Consider the following 23,854-nt stretch of genomic DNA (forward strand, 5'->3'; position numbering starts at 1 on the left):
GACTAGGAGCCCTGTCCCCCTCTGCCATCCCTTGGGAAGGGGGTACATGACCCCATCCATGGCAGCAGTAGATTTTTACACTCTCTATTCAGCAATGTCAGACCCTGGGGTGCTCTTTAGAAGCTGCTCAAGTGCCATCCCATCAGCAAACAGGGAAAAAGCAGCAACAGGAGGTGAAGCACCACCATTAGTGGCCAAGGTGGTGGGTTTGGATGGTGTCTCTACACCAACAGAGACAGAAAAAGTGGAAAAATAAGGGCCAGGCTCTTTTGTGCAAGAAGCCATCCCTCTCCTTCATGGGGCATGGGATGGAGGTGCCCATAACCACACACAGCCATGGTTACCACAAAGGTAAAACCCTGGAGGCAGCCGGGACATCACATACGGGCCAGGGCTTCTCCAAGAGGGAACGTACCTGGATTTATGAGTCCATGCTCAGCTCTGTACAGAATCACCCCCAAGAGCCCGCCCCATACAGGTTCTCTGTACATAAATCTGGATCTTCCACACACTTCCAGTTCAGCATTTCTGTACATCTTAATAATTCCCAGGTCTCCCACCTCCCCTGCATGAGGGATGTGCTTGGCTCCAGCAGCCCAACAAAGAAAGTCTTAACTCTAAGGCAAAAAAAAAAAAAAAAAAAGAAACTAAAATTCACTATTTTTGTTTAGTCTAGTTTGGAGAACGAACATTACACTGGGCTACTCTTGGGTGAAGCCGAGCAGTCAAAGCCACCAGAACCCAGGACGGCTGCGATGGGGAGTGAAAAGCCTCTTATACCCAGTGCAACAGAACAGGCTGTCAGCTCTCAGCACCAGGATGTCTCAAACCCCCATGGCTAACAGCTTTCCAAGGAAACCTGGGCTATTTTGAGGGAAGCAGAATGCTCACACATTCACAATGCACAAAACCCCCATTTTACCACCCAAAGACAAGGTAACTTTGTCTTGCCAGCAACGTGCAATTCACAGTTAGCTGAGATTTGATTACCTTGGGGACACCATGTCACTCCTGCTGTGGCCAGCCCAAACTATCCCTCCCCTAACAGAGAAATAAGTATTCAGCCAGTCCTGCTGCAAAGCCAGGGCTACACCAGCACAGAAGAAAGGTTAGAAGCATATTTAAACACATGCATTAGATCATCGCCAAAGGTGGGGTGGGGACAATGCGATGTCCTGTCCTCAGGCTGTAAGAGAAGTCGGCAGCTACGGGTGAGCAGAGTCTGCCAGAGCTTCTCATGGTTCATCAGTTCAGTTTGTCCCCAGAGCACCCAGCCATGGGCAGCTCCTCCCTGTCCTGGAGGACCCAGCCACCCTTGGAGAACCCGGCAAGGACAGCGCCACTCTACTGCTCACGAGTGGTGTCATTTAAAGCACACTGAACACAACGCTACAGGAATGCATCCAACCTGCAAGAGGTCTGCAGTGTCCTTCAGCTGACAGACGGGTTTCCAAAGCACCTCCAGCCTCTCCCTAGCACCACAAACGTCAGTGACACCTTGGGTACCTGCCCGCCCAGCACTGGGTTCTGCCACCCTCGCTGCAATGAGCCCTGTACAGTGTACCCATCACCGTGACCATCGGCCTCTTCACATGACTGTTCACACATGCTCTGCCACAACACCCTGCCATGTGTCAGGCTCCAGCTTTCCAAGCTGGTTGCAGGGATGGAGGTGCCTTAGACTACAAGTAAGTGGATGAAAACCCAAAGGCATGTGGTGTGTGATAGACACGTCTACAGCATCACCACACAGCAAAGGCAGTCAGTCTGGGGAGAAGCCTGAAGAGGCCTGATACATTAACAAAACCCACACCAAAAAACACAAGACCCACCATGAGAATAAGAAACAGCTACAGGTGCTGTGCACCACCAAAGCGTAGTTTAAACCTAAGCCTAACATCTTAGTCAGCTGCTCCAGAGTCTGACTTGAGATCCCGACTTCCACGCAAGCCGGCTCACCACACTGCTCACCAGCACTTATCCCACCATACCTGTGATGTGAACCACTCCGTCACAGTGGGACCTGAAGGCAAACAAATTACTCCATCCCATTTCTCTTCCAGCTCCTTTTGCACCCCCTTAGAAAACCAGGTTTCTCTTTGCAAAGCAGTCTCCTCGCATCAAAGCAACTATATTCCAGGGATAGCTTGGTTGAGTTCTGTTTGTTCCCCCTCCCTGCAATGTTTGGAGAGCATCTTTGGCCTCCCACGTAAATTCCAAGTTTCATTTATTAAATACCTCGCTGGCATTTTCTTTTCACTTTCACACTGCTCGTTTAATATTACATTTGACATTCTAAGCTTTACAGATGGCAACAGAAGCAGAATGCCAAATATAGCCTGCCAGGGAGACAGGAGGCTAGAAATAGGCTCCTGAACAACAGCAGCCCCAATACCCTTTGCCTGCCCCCATGTTTTGGGAAATGACAGCATTCAGGAGAAGAGGAGGAGTGAGCTCCAGGCAAGCCAGGGCCCACAGAGCTGTGGATTCTCCATCCCAGCAGTGCAGGGATGGGGCACCCCTTTCCCAGCTCGCTGAGCAAACCTCATCACCTTGAGCTGGAACCTGTCCCCATCACAGCTCAATGTTAGGGGAGGACATGCTGAAAATGAAGCCAGGGTGGTCTCTGGCTCCACAGGCTCCAAGGGCGCTGTGGAAGGTACATCAGTGCCTAACCCTGACCCCCAGACAGGTACGTGTCACCTCTGGCCATCTGCACCAGCTCACGGTCACACGCGCCTGCACAAGCTCTCCTGGCCCTGCATGGGTTTGGTAATTCATCTGCAGGCACATCAGCAAGACGATGAGTCAGTCCCAAGACAGGATCATGTCTCATCTCCTCCCTCGTGGGCTGCTTTTAAAATTAGTGCTGTAGAAGTGACAAGAAGAGAACGTTCACAGCCTCGTGGCACCTGGATCGTGCACCAAGCAGGCACATTTTAATTACCCACAACAACAAAACACCAACAGCCCACGCTGTTTCTTTGGCTCTTTGTGATGTTCCTCGAGTGCCTTTGCCCCATCGCATCCTCCACATTCCCTGCACTGCTGTCACCCTCCTGGGCAGCCTTTCATCTGGGAAGAAATCCTCCCACCTCTCCTCCCCTTGAGGGCTGCGTCAACAGGATTTTTACCACGCATGAGAGCAGATCCTGCTATGAAGCATCAAACAAGGGGTTCTACCCCACTGCTGGCACTGGTTTTGCTGGGCCACACCAGCACCCTGCATCCAGCTCCTCACCAGGGATATACTGGGCAGCACTGATTTGTACCAGGGGAAGGCTGAGCCCATTGTGTGAAGTAACTAAACCCACAGAGCATGACGTGACACGCACCCACCCGTGATGAAGCAGTAGGAGTATCCTGGAGTGTGACTCTGCAGCTCTTCCCTCCCAAGTGACAATCTTACCTAAATTTACATTCCGGGTGCTAATACTCTGTTGCTGGGTCTGTCGGCTGGATGTCGTGGGGGTGGTTGGGGTTTGTTCTTTGTGGTTTATTTTAAGGCAGATTAATGAGCATTTAGTGAGTCTATGCAGGGAAATGAGCCTCCTCCACAACCCACACGTGTCTCAGGCAAGGTGTCGCTGGTGGCAGGCAGGGAAGCAGAGAGGTACTTGGACACGGCAGAGGCAAAGCCTGGGGCACCCATCTGAGGTGGAGCAAGAGGCTTCCTGCAGGGCCAGGGGATCTGCCCCAGCCCTGCCCTGCCATCCCAGCACTAAGCTTGCCAAAGGGACCCTTCCTTTTATTTCTGATGCATATTGCAGTAAGGAACAATATGAGGAATATTATTTCAGTGCCCTGGGAAAAATTAGCAAGTCAAATATTGAATCAGGCCTCCAGCATATGCCAAGGAGATTGCTTTGATCTTATCCACACTAAAAGCTCTATTATTGAATTTAAAGTCTGTGAACACATATCAGACCAATATACAATGCATATCTGAATACACATTTGAGAAGCAAAGGATGTTTTGACAAAGGGAAAAAGAATATTTTAGCTGAAAATATCAAAGTTACTGCATCAATTGAAATACAAACACCCTTTTTCATCTGGCTCAGTGGCTTTACTGACAGGGCAACCCGCAACCTGGGACCTGACTGTCACTTAGGAGAAACTTCACTCCTAGGCTGGGCCTGGGTGGAAAGTGACTGTGGACGTGACTGGTTTGATGGCTCTGCCAACTTCCCAGGGGATGTGGTCCAGCAGCAACGCCAGGGCAGCACCAGGAGCAGTGTGCCAGCACCCCCTGAACCTCATGGAGAAAGCTGTCCCAAAGGGCCACCACCCAGGCATGGCACATGCTGTGACAATGGGCACTGCAGGACAAACCCAACTTACCATTTTATTATTGATTTCGTGGAAATGAATTTCACAGACTTTTTCCACCACGTCTTCATTTTCAAAAGTTACGAAGCCAAATCCTATTTAATAAAGAAACAAGAAGGGGAAGGGGAAAGAAAAACATGAGTTTAGTCCAATTTCACTTCAGTAAAGCATTACTTAGACACTGGGACTTAGGAAAACTTTCCTAAACATACAGGTACATAAATACACTTCCTGTCTATGAAGCTGCTGCTGAATTTGCTCCAAATTAATGGAGGGAAGAAGCATTGTCTCCAGGAAAATGAATATGGTTCTGTTCCAGCCCTTCCATAGGATTTAATGGAGAATTAAAACCTCCTTATGGATTTTTTGATCCATCCTGCAGAATTTAATGGATAGTTACACCCCAGTTACATGATGGCTCAGAAACTACAATAAGGCCATATTTTTTTTCACACCTTATAGGTTTTTAAGAGCAATCTCGACAAAACCCAATTATATTTCTATGGAACCATATTGATTTTATCTCTTGTTTAATTCCAGGGGACTTCTCCATTAGAACTGACTCATTACAAAAGCCAAAGAAATAAAAACACGGGGAGACAGCAGATGATTCCTCATTTAGAGGCAAGGAAAAACCCACCCCAGTGCTTCCCCAAACACACAGCAGCACTTTGTGCTTCCACTGATGGGACACCAAAGGTCCCCAACTGTGTGTGCTGGGGCCAGCAGCGCAGCCACAGCAGCTCCATCTGCACGGATGCAGCTGGCCCCGTGGGGCAGCGGGCTCCGGAGGTGGTTATTTGTCCCTTTCTTCCTGAATTACTTCCTCTAATACCTCATCAGGACATCCTGAGGCCTCCAAGAAACCATTACGTTGAAGGCCTCTGATCTAATCATTCCTCTCTTCTCTGCTGCTGCTTCAAAGGAGCCCTGGATTTGGGCTGGTTTAGGGCCGTTTGATACCTGCTGCCTGCCTGTAGCTGTACATGGGATTTGCTCTGCTGGGGCCACATGAAAGAAACCTGGCAGCCCACCACGGCTATACACAGTCATGCTCCTGAACAGAAAAGACAAACCAAGCTAACAAACAAAACCCAACCCAATGTGCTACGTTTCTGGCAAAGGCTTGATGAGTGAGTCAACACTGACACCAATTACACTAATGAAAACTTAACAATGTGACAACAAGATGCACTTCATCCTCCAGACTGCGCTGGAAACTCCCATGGTGGAGATTCCAACACTGTTTCCAACACTGGTGGAACAGCACCTGATGTCTTCCTCACACCAGGCTCCCAGCCAAAGGAGCAGAGCTGGGGCATCCCCAGCAGCACCCCTTACCCCTGGAAAAGGAAGGAACCCAATGCTTCCCGGTGTTATTGTCCACATATTCCATGGATAGTTCTGCATTGTGAGCATCCCCCCACTCAGCCATGCACAGCATTAGAGTGGTTTGTCTTTGCTGATTCCCATCTGCATGTCCATCCATCCCGGTCCCTCGGCTGTTTGGGAACACAGCAGTGCCCATGGCCCACTTCGCTATGGACAATTCCCATCTGCAATTACCACCAGCATTCCAACAGCAACCTGCTCCCCCCAGCAGACCCAGAGCTCCCAGTAAGTACCCAGCAACTCGCACCTTCTGTGCCGGGGTCCCAAAGCAACACTTCATCATTCCAAACACACACACACAATTTGCTGCAATGGGGCACAGCAGAAATATTAAACTATAAGGGGTTTTTTTTTAGCAACCTACAGGTACAAGATGTATTTTGCAGGCTACAGTATTGGAAGCTGTGAAGTACATTTCAAGGTGAGGTCTGAACAGCTCCCAGACAGGTTGTTTGGGAATGCACAGTATGTGTAGCAACAGGGAATGCTCCCATTCCTCTTTGGACCCTCTTATTGGGGGAAAAGCCACCAGAAGTGGTTTCTAGAGCTCCTCAAAGGCAAAGGACACCATCCAGCAGCACATCAGCCTCAACCCCAGCACTCAGAACATTATTTTCCTTTGCACTTAAAGCATGTAGCAGCTTGAAGTATTTTACTTCACTCCAGTCCTTCTAAATTACTCCATTTAAACCTACCCGAAACAGACCTGTAGTTAAACTAGAATGTTTGTGGTTACTGCCTGCACACGGCATCCCAGGAATCCTGGAGCACACGGCACTGGAGCTGGGATCAGCACCTCGCCAGGGACCAGCAATGGGACCTGTCCAGGGCTACAAGTCATTACTTGCTCGAGCACCAGCAACATCTTCATCATTAGCAGCTCATTAGCGAGTTCTGCAGTTGAGGGTTTCTCTTTCAACTTTAGGCAGGTCTCAGTGCCAGGATGGAGGGGAGAGAGGGAATTTAGAGGAAATTAGGCTTAATATGCCTAACACGGCCAGAAAGCTCACTGCAGTCATTACAGATTTGGACTCAGGAAAGAAGTTTCCCATTCTCATCCCACTCCATATGGCTTAAACACAGGTTTATCAAGGAGTTATTGGATTACATCGGATCCCCACCCAGCTTTCTCCATTACAGATTTCATCACAAGAATAAAATAACAACCCCTTGGTGTCAACATTCTTTTGCAGGTCTTTAGAAGATCCGTGCCACTTCCTCACTGGCCAGTCTAGCTGGCTTGGCAAACAAAAACATGGGATGGGGTCTGTAAGGAAACCCAACTCCATCTTTTATACCTTCCAGCAGCGCACAGGGCACTCAGTCCATAGCCCAAGGCTCATGGTATTTTACCTTTACTATTACCAACATCTTAACTGGTTGGGAAGCAACAAGAGGATCTTAACCTGCGCACATACAGGCACTTTAAATCCATCGGATGCTATTCAAGAGATGCCGTCACTCCTTCAGTCCCCAGGAGACCATATGGCCCCGAATGAAAAACTTCATAAAAGTGATGGGTAATGGGTCACTTTTTGACTCAGTTTCCAACTTGTAACAGTTGCACACACCCCCCCCCCCATTACTGTCTGCATGCCTTAAGAGTTAGCACAATGAATACATGCTCGTTTTTAAATTACCAAAACTCTCAGGAACCTTCCTGGACTGAACAGACAATTATTTCTTCTGAGAGGTACTAAGAGTCAACAAAAAAAAATGGTTCTGGGAAAGTGTATGAAAAAGATTAACACAAAACAAAGGCGGCTCTTTAAAATGGTGACAGAAATAGGATTCCGGTTGTCAAGGAGCACCCATTTAAAAATGAAATTATACCGCATCCTTCTGAATGAAGCTATTATTGGAAGCTAACAAGCTCTATTTAAGAGATAAGCATTTAACAGAGTCAAACGGTTGGGTTTTTTATTCAAATGAATAAAACTGAATATTCATTTGAATAATCTTTTCTGGAAAAGAAAAGACAAGGAAGAGAGAAAAAATAAAGTAAGAGGCAAACAGATGCCCCCCAAATGAGAGGCTTCAAGCCAAACCTGATCACTGAAGGAAGCCGAGACCTGTATTCACGACCTTCACTTTAAAACCCTTCCTTTAGCATCGGCTCAGAAAACGGAGTCATTTCACCCTATTGATGTGCTGGTTGGGCACTGCCAGGCACCCAGACAGTGTACGAGGACCACCCCGAGCCCGCAGGCTGGGAGTGAGCCCGTGTCCGAAGGGAGAGGGTTTGCTCCACCCCAGCACTTCTGCTGGTTGCATCCAGCCTGACCTCGCTGCCTCCTGTGGCAGCAGGGTTCAGCGAGACGATGGCTCCTTCCAGCATCCCAGCTCTGCTCCAGCCTGGTCCAGCTGTGGAGCTGCTCCTGCCCACGGCAACACACAGTGAACAAGAGTCCCCTGCTTCACATGGACTTATTTTACTCACTAATCTGCTAATGAGAAGCTGAAATACTTGGGGGTCAGTTACCAGAGGATGCAGCTGCCTTCAGTTGATGTACCCCAAACTGAAGGCGCTTGGTACCTCGCAGACCAGGTCGCTTTTGGGCTGGCTGCCTGCAGAACAGGACTTTGCGAACAGTGACTCACAAAAGGGGATTTCTTCACTAGGAAACAGCATTATTCACAGGGGAGGGAAAATCAGGGTATTTCTTAGCACAAGGCAAGATAGTCTCAAGTATCCAAATAACTCCGAGTTCCCCAGAAAACGTTTACAATGAGCCTACAGACACAACCCAGACACTTGACATCCGACGGTGCAGGACACATCCTCTGATCCACCTTGGTTACACCAAAAAGCCTCTTTGATGCAGAACCTTGTTCAGCCAGGAAAGCTGAACAGTGTTGGGCTCTGGGCAGTGAAGCAGAGCTCAGCTGCAGCACTTTCTGCTGTGGTATTCCAGAAATAAGAGAAACATTGTTCAGAGAAAGTGACTGAAACCATCAAAAGATTAAAATGATTTTAAAAACACTGGATAGAGGCCATAAATAATATTAAGCACCATGCTGGAGATACCAAATGTCAGTGCTCCTGTGTTCTGCATTTTGGGTTTTTTCACACTTAAACCAACTATATTTCACACCTTTGTCATCGCTTGAGAGGTTTTATGTCAACCTCAGTAAAATATAGCTGGGATGACGACACCATTGCTATGAAATATATCTACTTTCTCTTGCTTGCTGGCAGCAACTTTTCCACAGCCTGAGTTTTAGCTGTGTGCTCAGCGTTATATATCGCAGCTGCATTTGCACACAGAGGACATCACCCATCAGGAGAATCACATGAAAGCAGCTTACCAGGTTAAAGGTCTTGCTCTTTCAAGCCCGTGCAGGCATTTAAACAAGGAAAACAAGGTGATTGCATCCTGCACCAGAAAGGTTAAACCTCGGTTAATGCTGGGGTGAGCCTCTGATGGGCTCTGATGGACAAACAGGCACCCCTGAGTCAAACCCACTGTTACTGGAGGCACGTACACACTGCCCACAGTGCAGGCACTGCTGCTCTGAGCAGAGGCTCTTCAGCCACCAGTAAAGATGCTCTGGGGGCGAAGGCACTGGGACTTCTGGAGGAGTCTGATTCAGCTCTCAGGCTGTCCTGGGGTCACCTGATGATGTGCAGAGAGTTGCTTCGTCTCATCTGCAGTGCTCCTCTTCAGCCAGGCTGAGTCTGTATTGTCTGGTGAGCCTGCAGGGTCTGTGCAGCTGGGACTGCCTCTTACTGCATTTATAGCACACCAAAGCACCAGAGAGCTCCTTAAAGGGTTCTGGGAAGTAAGTAATCACCAGGGCTCTTTTGTGCCTGCACAATAATCCCAAAGACCAAGGGCAGGAGACAAGAGCACGGAGAAGAGAAAGGAAGAGATTTACATGGTCCACATCGTACCAATAAGCAATGCAGGCTCTGCTTAACTCTCACTCCTGCTGCTAGGCAAGAATAACCCCACAGCCGCCTGCTGCTGCTCTCGTTAATGCGGGATCAGCCTCTTCTTACACATGGAACATGCTCCTGCAGCACTGTCCTGCTCCAGACTCCCAACCCAGCCAGCTCAGTCTGATTGTGGAGCTTGGCCCTGGGTCCCTGTGGTCCTACTGGCCCCTGGCGCTGCCTGAAGAGTGGCTGTGCCAACAGATAGAACCATAGAACCACAACACAGTTTGGGTTGGAAGGGACCTTGAAGCTCATCCAGTTCCAAGCCCTGCCCCGGGCAGGGACACCTTCCACTAGAGCAGGTTGCTCCAAGCTCCTGTGTCCAACCTGGCCTTGAACACTGCCAGGGATGGGGCAGCCACAGCTTCTCTGGGCACCCTGTGCCAGTGCCTCAGCACCCTCATAGTAAAGAATCTCTTTCTTACAACCTAACCTAAATGTCCCTGTTTACATTTGAACCCATCACCCCTTGTCCTATCACTACAGTCCCTGATGAAGATGGGAATACCCAGCCCGACACCCGCTGCAGCACGCAGCATTGTGATGAGGAAACACCAGTTCAGGCTCCATTCCCCTTTTGTGTTCAGTCTAGTACCTGACCTGCTCATTTATGTTTGCTCCATGCCTCCTCTCTTCTCCCCACACGTAAGTTACTTAAGCTTTGAAACAGAGAAAGGTCCAGTCCTGCTGTGGCATTATTTATGCACCTGCTTCTTATTTATAGCAATGGTTTTGGCAGCTGGTCCTGTAAACTGTAATAAAATGCCTTTCAAAACGTAAAGAAAAATTCAGACTAAAGCAATGTGACCAGACAAGCCAGGCATAATGGCATTAGAGCCCGTGTCAATTAATTTTTCCTCTTCTTGATAAATGAGCCCCGTTCCATCCATTAATAATGAGGGAAGAAACAAGAAACGTTGACACTAGTTTAATTTATTTTCTCAACTTGCCTGGTCATATTTCTCCCTGTTGCAAAGCTTTCTGGTGCTGCTGGGAATTGCAAGTGGCTCCCACACAGTCGATGCATAGATTGGTGTGAATCGATACCATCCTCCTTTATTCACACATCCCTTGTAATCAGAGGGGAAAAAGTTACTTAGTACCAGGCACCCCAGACTGTCAAACCAGCTTATAAAAAGAGTAATGATGATGATGATAAACCTGCACGGGAAGGGAGGACGAGGGAACAGGAAACCAAGTCCTGTAATCACCGCCACCGAGTCTCATCTTTACAGACAAACAGAATGAGGGGCTGGGACACCTTAATTGCTCAGACAGTGAACCAGGGATGTTTCTACCTTCTTGCTGTCTGCAAAGGTAATTCAAGTCATTACCCTGAGAGTCTGGGAACGGGGACCTGTGGGTGTACTCTTGCCTCTGGGAAAAGCCATTTGGTTGGTAGCATCAGAACGTGATGTGAAAACTCAGCCCTGACTTCACTGCCTTCTTATGTTGTGTCTTTGGAGATGTCCAGGTCCCCCATTTCTTCCCCCCATTTTCTAGTCCTTTCCTCAAAGTTTTCATCTGTTGTACTGCAACTCAGCCCACTAAAGCTCAGAATCTAGGATAAAACCTGACAATTCTGACTCATTATTTCCTGTTACTCCAATTTCCTGTGCTGCAAACACACCAAAGGAGAGGATTCGGTTTCCAATTAAGTCACTCTCTCCAGATTCACAGAACACACACACTTCGCAGGTTTTATCTCCTTACCTCTAAGGAGGGGTTTTTGCCAGGAAGAGCAATGAGCATGCCTGAAGGTACCTCCTGCTCCATGGAGAACAAGACCTCATCCTACCCTTGTGATAACCAGTCAAGGAGAGGGAAGCACCAGGAGATGGAAGGGGAAAGAGAAGGTTAACACCTATGGTCTAGGACAGAAGCTATCAGCCTCATTTAACTGTAAAGCGTGCTCTCTGGCAGTGCTGCTGCGACTGCTGCTCAGCAGACAAACCATCAGCCCCCGGATCCACTTGGTGTTTATGCACATCTTGGGATGGGTATGGAAAACAAGCCAGGTTCTCCTGGCAGCCACGGGCAGGTATTTAAAGTGTCAATATATACTCCATGACACGAGAGTGAATTCTCAGAATTAAATCAGCAGACGACTGCCTCAGATCAAACCCTCCACACAAGGTGTGAGCGCTTCAATAGCAGCGCGGCAGGAGAGCCAAGAGCTGAGGTCAGCCGCGCAGCTGGATAAAGGGCACCAGCAAGATACTCCTTTGCTTTTGTTCTGGAAAGCTGCAAGGCTCAGGCTCCTTGCTCCGTCCTCCCATGGCTGCGTGACATTTGCAACGGGAGCATCGCTCAGGAAAACAGAAAGGCACCTTGGGATGAGCACCACAGAGCAGCCTGCCCCTACAAACAGGCAAAAATCCACCCTGACTGCTTTGGGGGAATGATTTTCCTGGATGGGAGGATGAACGAAGAGAACAGGGACACGGCCCTCACTCAAACAACCCATTTTGACTGCAGATTTCCAGGCTGGGGGCACATTTGCCTCCCTTGCAGAGGCCAGGATGCTGTTTCTGACCAAAGTCCCCGCAGTCACTCACAGAAGTGGTACCTGAACTTTTCGTAATGAATTCTTCATAACAACAAATCTTCATTAAAATGTGCTCCTATTAACGTTCCGAAATCAAACCAAAGCTGAGTACATAATGACTGAAGCGCACACTACGCAGCAACTCACTAAATGCCAGTTTTATCATACTGTTAATTAACAGAAACCATTAATGAATTCACAGATCATTTAGAAGCATTAGCGGTGACCTAAGACAAATTGCATGTACGTGTGATACTCCTGCGTCTGCACTTTCTGCAGCTGAATTTTCTCACAGGAGGCCCCAAACTTTGTTCCTGACTCAACTTCTCTCTGTTGGAGAGATCATGTCTCAATGGGCACGTTCTGGTCAGCAGCTTGAGAATTAAAGCATCAGCTGAAATATGAGATACTGAAGGAAAAGTTATCTTGGGCAGCGTTTGCTTTTTTGTCAGTATTTAACTAGCATTTGGGACCACTCACAACTGCTTCTCACTGCTCCTTTCAGTTCAGGTATGGACTTTCCTGCTCTAGCGAGTCAGTGGTACAAAAGTGATGGGAGTGCAGCTGGGTGGGAGAAGTGTGGCCTAATCTAACAGATTTCTTTTTGCTATCAAAGAAGAAAACCCCAAATGCTTGTGAAATCCAATTAACCCATCCGCAACCACAACGGGAACCTCGTGCTCCAAGTGAACACTTCCAACCATTCACCAGCGAAACCCACAGTGCACAGAGCCACTGACCAGCCTCAACACTGATTTCTGTCCCCAGAATGAGCAGCCTGCAGCCCCTCCTTGTGCCATGAGGCAAGCCCAGGAAACCCATCACCACTTGGACACCACTCACCACCTCTCCTGCAGCCAAAAGGTGCGGACTCGGCCACAGCAGCCAGTGGTGGTGGTGTCCAGTCCCTGCCCTGCCAGCCTGGAAAGGACAAGCAGAGCAGCAGCAAGTGGCAGTGAAGGGTGATGGCAGAGATGAAGGCCATCGTGTCCTGGGTGCCAGCTAACCCAGCCAGGCTCCCCTATCAGAAAAGTTCCTCACACAACTGCAGTAGCCGCTGCCCGCCGAGCTCAACGTCCTGCCATCTTCATCTGCTTGCCTGCGGGCGTCAAACCCTCTCTGCCTGTCAATTCTTCCACAGTTTATTACTAAATCTCTAAAATATTACATTTTTTATTATATCCAAATTCACTTTATTGCATTTGACAATACAGATAATCACATACCATATGCTCTAATGTTTTGAAACCAATGCATGTTGACAGCAGTTTTTATTCATGATGCATAATTCCATGTGGGGCTGACAAAGGCGGCGCAGCACCGAGCCGGGGTTACGGTCTGGCTGGTGGGACGATCCTTTTTTCCATTTCCTTTTCTTCATTTTAACAACAGATTTACAAAACTGGGAGGGAAGAGGCTTCGCTTTCAGTGCAAATAGGAAATTGGCTGGGAAGATGGGCTTATCAAAGAGATGGCTTCAAAGTATTAATAACGGGGGAGCTGGTTATTGTAATTACTGGCGTTTGGGACTTGCTGCTAATGGAGGTAGGGAAGCGTGATGGCTCCTCTGTGAGTGAGTAGAGTGGATGAACAGTGGGCACAAGGACGGATCCCTGCTCCTGCACAACTCCCTACCTGGCTGCTGTCACCCATCTCTAAAACCAGCTCCTTTTCCCAAGGGCAACAGTGGGAAGGGAAAAGTGTGGATGCCTGGGTGAGCGCTACCTAAAAGACTTTGAAAGCCACAGTTTCTCTGGAACAACACATCAGTGGGGGAAGGCCCTACAGGCTTCATTTAAACCCCTCTGACTTGAAAGACATGAAATTAACACGTTTACGAGCTTTCCCAAATGGCATCATCCATTCCCATCCCTTCTTCCTGCCCTTTCTTGAACCAGCACTCATGAAAACAGAGCTGAAGTGACAAGCTGGAGAAGGCCCTCATTCTCTCCCATGCCCATGCACATCCATCCCCATCCCCACTAGCTGCTAAGCTCAAGACTGAGCATCAGTTCCTCATGAAGCTGCTGGGAAAGGACAAACCCAAGTAAACCCCAGTCCCAAGCACAGCATTCAGGCAACAGATTCAACAACTTGAAAGATGGCAACGCTGTGCAAACCAAACAGGATGCTATGTCTAAATTAAGCTGTAATGACCTGCTCTGAGGTCTTTATTAGCCAGGTAATGATCATTTAAGAGGAGGTTACTATCTTGAGCCAAGGGCACCTAATGCCATTACTGAACTTGTTAAAAGCTGCCAAGCAAGTCATTATTTCTAACATTATTTCTTTTTCTCTGAACACAGCTTTCTACCTTTCCCTGCGAGGTGCTCGGCTGTAAATCACGGGAGGCGGCGATCACACAGCCTCAGCTGCCTTCCCCAGGAGGCTGAATTTAGCTCCTGCTTGCCCTGAGCAGGCTGAACACAAGACAAATACCCCACAAGAATAAACCCCACGCTTTGAAACACTCTGACCTTAAAAGGCCTGCAGAGACAGGCCACAGTACAGCAGAAACCCATAGCGGGCAGTGGTCCTCACAGCCTGGTGGCCTTACAGAGCTGGCCTCTGCAAGCGGCTTGCAGCTGGCATCTGATGAGATGCCATGTGGCACTGTGACTCACGTACTGCGTGGACCGCTGGCATTTTGGCTGTGAAGAGAAGAGCTTAAACAACATCCCAGTGCTTACGGATTTGGGGGTTGGTGAGAGAAACAGCAGCGTCAGAGCCCATGGGATGAGCTGTCCTGGGGACAATGTGCCTGGTGAGAGGACACTGCTTGGACCTACTGCTTCCTAGAGCCAAGAGCTACCAGGAAAAGAGGCCAAGGGCGCATCTGTGCTGACTTCGAGAAGGACAAGATGCTGAGATGTTTTCCTACTTGTCTCAGTTATGCCCCCCAGGAATATAATACTTTATCCTCTCCACCCCTCTTGCCCATCGCATGCTCACCAAGCACAAAGCACATCCTGAGGGCTAATCTCTGCTGACGGATCCACCAAGGAATTGTCCCCAGTGCAGAAGGAGGGAGAGGATCCGGCACCCAGGTCCTGGCTGGAAGGGAGCTGAAGTGGCTGCATTTCACAGTAACCCAGCGTGGACGATATTATGAACGACACCAGCAAGCTGCCAGCTCAGGAACTCATTACTGTCAAGGTACACCGTGGCCTGCTGCCAGGCCCCCAGCTTTCACACTCGCTATGCCAGAACATCCACACACAATTTAATTGCATTATAATTTCAAAAGTGCTTTTCAAACTGGAAAAAGGCATTCACTGATTAACCAGCGAAGAGCAAAATTGTTTATGAAATTGAATACAAAAAGCTACAGAAATGTAATTGGGTTGTTCTAGCACCTAATTTTCAAGCCATTTTCCCACTTATTTAATCACGAGATACAAAAGGAACTAGTGAATTGACTTCATACTAATTAGATTACTCCCTGCGATACTCCAGGCCTATATTCCAACTGGTTGATAGTGCTGCTTTAAAATGAAACAAAAAATGTAGCAACAGCTTGTCTAGGGCCATAACGCATTTGTTTCCCATCAACCCTCCCTTACGGGAGGGCCATAAAATCCAGGCCGAATTCCCCCTACCCTGCTGCAGCAACTCACCCAGAAACACCAACTGCCCGGGAAAGGAATGAGAAACGTTTGCCAAGTGGTCGTGCCCCTGGGTGCGAGGCTGAGGTTGGGGTGACAGCCCGGGGCTCCCCCCCATGCTGAGCATCACCCACTCACAGATGATGGAGGAGCTGGCTGGGATGCGCTTTCCACCCCAGGGATGGACACTCGGGTTCCCCAAGCAGGGAAGAGCTGGCGAAGGGTGGCTCTGATCTCGCCTTGAGGCAGGGAAACCCCAATACATGGAGCTGAACTCTGGGTCTGGCCAAGGGGGGAATGTCCCTTCTAAACCCACCACAGAACTACTGCCAAGAACACATAAGCTGTTTTAAAACATGGTGCAAGGTCATCTCTTGATAGAAAACATCAGTAAACTTGCCAGCAGCAAACCAAGGGAGCGATGGGGGAAGATGTTTTTTGCACTCTATTTCCTCTTCACCCCGACCATGCAACAGGCACACAGGAGGAGCCCACATCCCTACCTTCTGCCCTCCGTAAAACAGGAGAAACTGCAGGAAAAGGAGTCAGGGATGAGACTCATGCACAAACTGTGCTGTGCATCGACTTCACAGTCACCTCTTCAGGACAGGCACGCACCCTGTGAGATCCAGCAGCTGCTGCAGACACTTCATTTCATTTTAAACCAAGCCACTAACTGAAGAGGGACACTTTACTGAGCCTGGCTGACTACAGACCTGCACCGTGCAGATACACACACGTCCTTCCCTTGCAGAAGTTTGTTCAAGGCTGCTCCAGACCCCACTCTGCACCCAGCACAATCTGCTCCCAGCTTTTCCACTGATTCCAGATTTTATTAGGTGCCACGTAATTGATGATATAATCAAATGTAGAATGTACATTATCAAGATATTGTAGCACTTCACAGGCCATTTAATCAGCATATCTGGGACTGTGCCAAAATGAATTAGCTTGCATTAAATTTCAAGTACATATTATTGGTTGTATTTGTCTCCATGTTTAAGCAGACGTTTGCTCTTACAAAAGAAATGTGGAATCTTTCAATTACAGGAATAGATTATTAAAAAACTGGGCATATGCTTTCCCAGAGGTGTTTCTCCTGTGACAAAGAGCCCAGGAGAGCTCACTGCCCTCCAAAACATCACTCTGATGGACATGGGGAGCAGAAGTTTTTAGTCTTCATCAGCTTTGCAGAAGCAGAGTGTAAAACTGTGAAGTGCTTTTGCATTTTGAGGAAGCAGTTGGCAAAACCAGCAAACACACAGACTGGTAACGGCACAGCGAAGGGGATGGTTTCTACCTCAGCACAGCACTAGCTCTGCTTGTGGTGAAAGAAGAGGAAAGCAGAGCATCCACAGCACTGCATGCTTGACCTTGCAAAGGGCTCTGCACCCTTCCCCATCCTGCAGACCCCCATCAAAGCCCGTTTGTGCCTTGGTTCAGTTTCAGGCTCTTTCACCAGATAACCCGCCACCAGAGGCACCAGTACATCAGTGTCCCCTGGTGTGGGTGCACCCTGGCTTTGGTGGTGGGTTCTAAGCCAGCAGTGCCGAGCCCGGCAGCCCCTGCTCGGCTCCCAGGACCTTGGCGCCGACCAGCCCGTGATTTGGGAAGTCAGGGATCTGTGCTTTGATTTCAGCAAAGGGAAGGGAAGCGCGAGGCGGCTCCGCGGCGAAGGAACGAAGCCAAAGCCCATCACCGCTCCTCTCCCATCCACCAACCCTGGTCCTTCTCCTTGTTCCTGCCTCCGGAATCTCACCTCCGCCACCAGAGTCCAGCAGCTGCCAGCGGCGCCCCGAGAGGCACGACGCTGCCTCCAGAGCTGACTTGGCAGGGGGAGCCGTGCCAGGCGGCTGCGCTCAAGGTGACTCCTGCTACCTGGGTACTGCAGCAGCGCCGCGACAGCTCGGGGCTGGGGGCACACACAGACCCACCGTGCCCCCCCACCACACTGAGCCCTCCCTCCGCAGCGGCAGGGAGTGCGGTGCAAAGGGAAGGGCACTTCGCTGCGCACACGCAGGTGTCTGTCCTCTCATTAACACACAAGCAGCAGCTAAGAAACAAGGAGGGGCAAGGCCATGCTTTACCTTGGGCATGCTCCAAAAGCAGGCTGCAAGGGCCGTGCGGCTGCAACCTGCAAGCAGAGCACCCAGCCGGCGCTGTGCTCCAGTGGGGACATCCCACCAGAGAGCCATCGAATGGCTTGGGTTGGAAGGGACCTTTCAAAGGTCTCAACAGCTTCAACCATATCACATCTCCTGCAGTAGGAGGGGACAGGAGAGGCAGCGTGAGACTGATACAGCCCCAACACCACAGCCCCTGCCAGCCCAGTGCCTGAACCGACACAAAGCTCACTGAAGGAGCACGCGAGGGCTCGTTTCTGCAGGCTGCACCTCCACGGAGGGACCCACAAATCATCCCCAAACTTCATTAATCTGGCTGTCAAAGCTGTGGGTTACCTGCTGTATTTGCAGCTCGCTGCCAGGTCCAACGTGGCTGCAGGCAAAAACCAATTACAACATTCAGCGATGTGTTTCCTGACAGGCCTGCACTCTGCATGGGTGTTCTACCCACCCTGGGCTGCAGCCCAAAGCACTGCAAGCCCTGCTTGGGAAGAAGAGAATGGGCTCTGCAGACTTCACATAATTCATAATGCAAAGGAATAAAGAATTAGGCACCAACCAACAAAAAACTATTGAAGGAATTGAAATAAATGCTGACGAGGGTCAAGGGAAATACCAGCAAAAATGAGAAGTTTAGCCTCAGGTTACAATAACACCTCTGAGCTGTGCAGCGTGACCCCTCCAGGCTATAGCTTCAGGCAGCACACAGCATTCTTGGACATTATTAATATCCTTGGCCAGGACTCCATCCCTGCTGCTCATGCACCGTATCAGCATTTGCCTAAGCAAACAGCACATACTACTGTGAGGAAGAGTGCCTGGCCATGACAGATGCTTTCAATACATGCACCATTTGTTCCTCTGGATACACATATAAAGAGCAAAGTATTTGCTGAGCTATTCCTGGAAGCCAGCTCCCACCACTGAGGGGAGGTCAGCACCCTCAGTCTGCCTGAGGGGTGCGAGACACAGCCTCAAACATCCCTGCACATGCTCAAATACCTGTTTTCCCCCTGTTTGGATGAAAAACACTCCAATCCTCTGGTGTGCTGTGCCCAGGGAAGCTCCGATGAGAGGAAATAGGGGAGATGAGGGAAATGCCCTCTTTAATATAAGATCCAAGTGTGCTTTTCTTGTTCAAGACCACTGGCAGAGAGAGGTAACACCCGTTCCTTCAGTACCTGAACACTTACCAGAGCAGACAGGTTCAGACTTAGCATCACATGATGAACTACATTAAGATAATCACTTTCTTACCTATATATTTAGAGCTGGTGATTGGAGGGAAAAGCCCTCATCAATTACAGCATCACCATTTACAAATCCATATCAGCTTTCCCTTGACAATGGAGAAGTGGCTGTAGCTCTCAGGGACAGGGACGTGTCCCAGCGGCCGGTGGAGGGTGGTTTTGCTGTGCTTTTCCTCCCTGGCTGGCAGCGAGTGCAGAGAGGGACATTCCATTCCCCCTCCTCTGTGGGGTGACAGCCTGTCAAGAGCCCAGACGCACGTAAACACGATGGAATCGGCACCACAACCTTATTTTCCCCTTTTCTTTTCCCCTGGCAATGTCTGTATCAAAAGGAGACAGACTCCTCTGAAAGACCCTGTGGTCAATTTGCAGGGCCCTTTATCACAGAGAGCAGGGCTTTGATTTCAATGGCACTACACTCTTTTTTTTCAAAGGCACTATATAAAGAAGAAATCTTCAATCACTGTATATAGACTTTTTTCTTTCCCAGTAAGCCACATGCAACCTGCTGTGGAAACGCAGTTTAGAAGTGGAAGGCAGGCGAGTAAAGGGTTGTAACAAGCACCTCACCTCTGAAGGAAAACAAAGGCCACAATATAAGACCCTCCAAAAGAATTGACATATAAATAAAAATATTACACAGCACAGGCACTCACTGAATTAAACCCCTCCATGTTCCCTGAGGCTGGAAAACACACTCTCCTGCCACGTCAGTGCAGCCTAAACACAACTCTGCCCTCTTGGTTTGGGGGTTTTGTTTGCTTTTAAGGATATCACAAACCAAAGGATACTTGTGGAAGCATCTTCTGCCCCACGCACCCAAGACACCTCTCAGGCTGCCCTAACACTTGCCTTTACGCCCATCAGAACTGTGGATGGGATGCCTTTACCAGTTATCTAATGCAGGACAGGGTCCCACTCACGCAGTGCTGGTGGCCACCAGCGTCCCCTCATTAACACCATGGACACTCTCAGCCCCAGCATCCATCCACAGCTCTAAGCTCCCCTTTTCCAGAGGCCAGTCTTGCAGAAAGAGCACAGGCAGAGTGAAGTCTGCATCGCTCCAGCCTTGCTGGGGAAGAGGAGCTAATCCATAGACTGCAATCGTTCGCTGATATTGCCCATCTCCCACTGAACCTCACACACCTTAATCACATTTTTCCACTGTTGGAAGCCAGGCATTAAAAAAATAAAAGCCAAGAGCATATTTTGGGAGCACTGTGGGAAAAATCCCATTGTTCTTTGCTGCGTCAATAAAAGCAGTTTTGCTGTTTGATAGTATAAAGTGCTCAAGAACCAGATGCAACAAAGGAGCAGAATCACCCTGGGAAAGGAAACTTTTAATAGGGACCACACAGAGCCCAACAGCTCTATGAAACAGATCTGCTGGTAATGGGAAAGGAAAACATGGCTCAGCCAGGCACAAAATCCAGAGCCCTTTGCTAGTAATCCTGTCAATAACTTCAGCAAGCTTTCTACCGTTCTTCAGATGCAGAGGATACTTTCCTGCCTCTGCAGCTGCTTTACGAGACCATGCATGGACAGACAAGGCAGGAGAGAGGTGCTTTGCTGCGCATGGGACATCAAATAACCATGAGCTTGTCACCACTGAGTGCCCTAATGCCACCTTCCAGCCTTCCCTGACAACCTGCTCGGGGCAGCTACACCAGAGCCAGTCCCTGCTATGGATGGTTCCCTTCTGGTTTGCTCCCCTCCATCAGCCCCTGCCCTGACTCAAGCACAAGCACCTTCCTCAGGCCACTGCTCTGCCGAGCCCCAGGATGCAGGGAATTGCACACCAGAGACAGGCCAAGCGAACACCTACAGACTGATGGGTTCCTGCCAAAGCTCCCCCAGAACAGGGGCCATGCTGCTTTTTCATCTGCCACCTTCAGAGGTGACCTTCTCCAGCAGCCTCCCTCCTGTCCGACTTCAAGCCAGCCCGGTTCCCAGGTGCATCTGCCCAGCAGTGCTTTATTAAAAGCCTTCTCCTTGCATTTCTGGTGACACTGGTTTATGGATTTCCCCAACCTTTGTTCAAACCATCGGGGAAAACGCTCAAATCTTTACGCTTAAACACAAAAGTGCCACCACAGCAGTCGCAGGCAGAGGAGAAGGTGAACTAATTACCTGCTCCAGAGCGTTCCCTCAAGTGCTTTCGCAGCCTTGGCGCTCCTGGCCCAGACCCCCAGCATCTCCCTCCACCCGTGCTCGTCCCAGCCCACCAGACGCCATCCTCACCCACAGCAGGAGCAAACACACGCCACCTATTAGCCAAAACCCCATGGATCGAGTGTGCTTTTCTCCAGCACGGGAAGGCTCTTGACCTCAGATGTGCCTGAAACCAGGAAGGAGCAGGGGAGGCACTCCTGGTACTGTCACTGCAGAGCAGTTCAAATTAGAATACCCTCTGCTTCCTGGCTTTCAGAACAGACAAAGGAATTGCCTTTGGAGAAGTGGTGTTTATGCGTTGACCTTTTCCTATTGTGTCTGCAGGCACTTGAGAACAAAGCTGGGGCAGAATCTCACTGCAACTTCTGGGCACCTCAGCCACCTCATCGCTGCTGTGGAAGTCAAGGAGTGGGATCAGGGCTGGAGGGTTTTCCCCTTGCTGTTACGTTGCTGGGATATTCAAGCAGGGCTGAGGACCAGGAACCGCCACAACAGCTCAGCCCCACACCCCGCCCCAGTCTCACAGTTCCCACAACCAGCTCAGAGTGTTCGCGGCACTCGGAGTGTTTGGGTGCTGCTCCTGGACCTCCCGGTTGCCTCAAATCCCATTCTGTAAAGGGTAAAGCAATCTCCAGGGATCTGGGAGCGCTCACAGAAAACAGCAACTCCGCGTGAGGCAGCTCAAGTGCAGAGAAACACATTGGGCAGGTTTCACACAGACAATTCCCCTCTTCAGATCGACACCTGCTCAAGGATTTCGTGTTGGAGCAGGACAAGGACCAGGTCCTCGTTGACTCCAGAAGCTGAGAAGCTGCTGCCTCAGCAGCACACAGCCACCGAGCCCAGCGAGCCCTGACTCCAAACTCTCCTCCATGAACCTCACAGTCATATTTCGACCTGAGAGACAGCCAGGAAACTTTTGGGGCACAGCATATACAAAAGGCTGTCAGACCCCCACCTTGTTCATCCACCAACCCCCTGCATGGCCTTGGGCAAACTCCTGCTCTGCAGGACCCTCACTTCCCGATCCAGCAAGACCTACAGTATATACAGAGGGGAAAAAGAAACCCCAACAAACCAAGCAAGGCCTTGCAGCTCTGAGGCACAGCACCAAAGCCTAACTGCAGCCAACAGGAGCAGACTATTTATAGCAGAGGATCATTAACTGTATTAAAAAGTTTGATGTTCTCTAACAATCCATGTCATTTTAAACGCTGGCCTTGCCCCATGGCCGGCTGATAAGGGAGCGGCAGTGCTGGAGGGAGGCAATTAGACACTGGTTCAATAGGCTGAGCCCACAAGCGCGCCAAGCCCCGTGCTGAAAGCAAGCGTGTCCTTTCCCCAGGGCCCTTATTTAAATATTAAGCCAGCTCCCACAGCCTACCAGGGGAGGAAACTGCCAGGGATCCTCTCATAAACTGCATAATTATGAATAATGCCCCAGTTCTCAGCACAATAAATCACCGCGCACCAAAAAAGTGCTTATTCCAACCTGGTGCTGGAAGAGATTAAAAAGCCAAGTGAAGTGAAGCATCCCTCTTCTGAAACACCAGTGGTGGTAGTTACTTCTGCGGCCACCAGCAACCTGGCTGTGGAGCAAGGGCAGAGCTCGCAGGATCCCCACAACGCTTGGAGCCCTATGAGCGGGAGGACCTGGACCAGAGGTGCTGAGCTTCATCCAAAACAGACTCCTCCGTTACCAACCCCCAGACAGGCTATTCCAGCCCCAATCAAGACATTAACAAGGAAGCGCGCTTGGTTCTCATCCAGCTCAAAGTTTATCAGCTTGTAAGAGACATACAAGCGAGAGCCCGCAGATAACGCACTGCAGATTGTTATCGCCAAGAACATAAAGTTCTGGTGAAATGACACATCGAGCATATGGTTTTAAAGACTTAATGTGTTGAACCATTACACGATGCCATTGTCGTTCAAGACTGAAACCCGCCTGATAGAGTGTTTCATCCAGCCCAGGACTCACACTTTATCCTTTGCCAGAGAGTGCAGGACCCAGAAATAGCACAGCAAATAGTTCTCCTTCCAAATACTCAGTGCAGCTCTCATTTCTCGAGTTGCCGTCACTGCAGAGCACTGGTTTTGGGTCCCTGCAGCCTGGTACAGCTTCATTAGTGCCTGGCTCCCTGAGGAGGAGGAGAGAGCAGGGGATTTTAGAAGCACATTCCATGGCAGATCCTCCCATCTCTGCTCCCGTGCAAAGGCAGTTTCTGATCCATCCCCACGGCTGGCCCGCGGCTCCTGCCTCACCACTCTGCTCTCTCCAGATAAACACAGTGCTTTTGAAAGTTATCTTCTGCCCACAAGCGAGACACGCACAGAAGCAGCCTTGCTGCCAGTCAATAATGGAAACTTCCAATAGATCAGCAACAGAGATATTTTCAGCGTGTGTCAAATCAAGTTCAGAAAGACAGCTGGGGAAAGAGGGGGAAACATTTGGGTATTTGCAGATGCTCTGGCTTTCTGGTAATGGAGGG

At 49.6% G+C, this 23,854-nt stretch overlaps 1 protein-coding gene across 1 annotated transcript in view; it reads right to left on the reverse strand.

Annotated features, from left to right (window-relative positions):
• Positions 1 to 23,854, reverse strand: part of MSI2 (musashi RNA-binding protein 2) — a 105,080-nt gene that overhangs the window by 11,618 nt on the left and 69,608 nt on the right. The window contains exon 3 of the mRNA XM_010019538.1: positions 4,345 to 4,427. Within this exon, the coding sequence (XP_010017840.1) occupies positions 4,345 to 4,427 (83 nt within the window). The remainder of the gene's footprint in view (positions 1 to 4,344; positions 4,428 to 23,854) is intronic.

The sequence above is a fragment of the Nestor notabilis genome, unplaced genomic scaffold (assembly GCF_000696875.1).
Source record: "Nestor notabilis isolate BGI_N333 unplaced genomic scaffold, ASM69687v1 scaffold13228, whole genome shotgun sequence".
Classification (NCBI taxonomy): Eukaryota; Metazoa; Chordata; class Aves; order Psittaciformes; family Psittacidae; genus Nestor; species Nestor notabilis.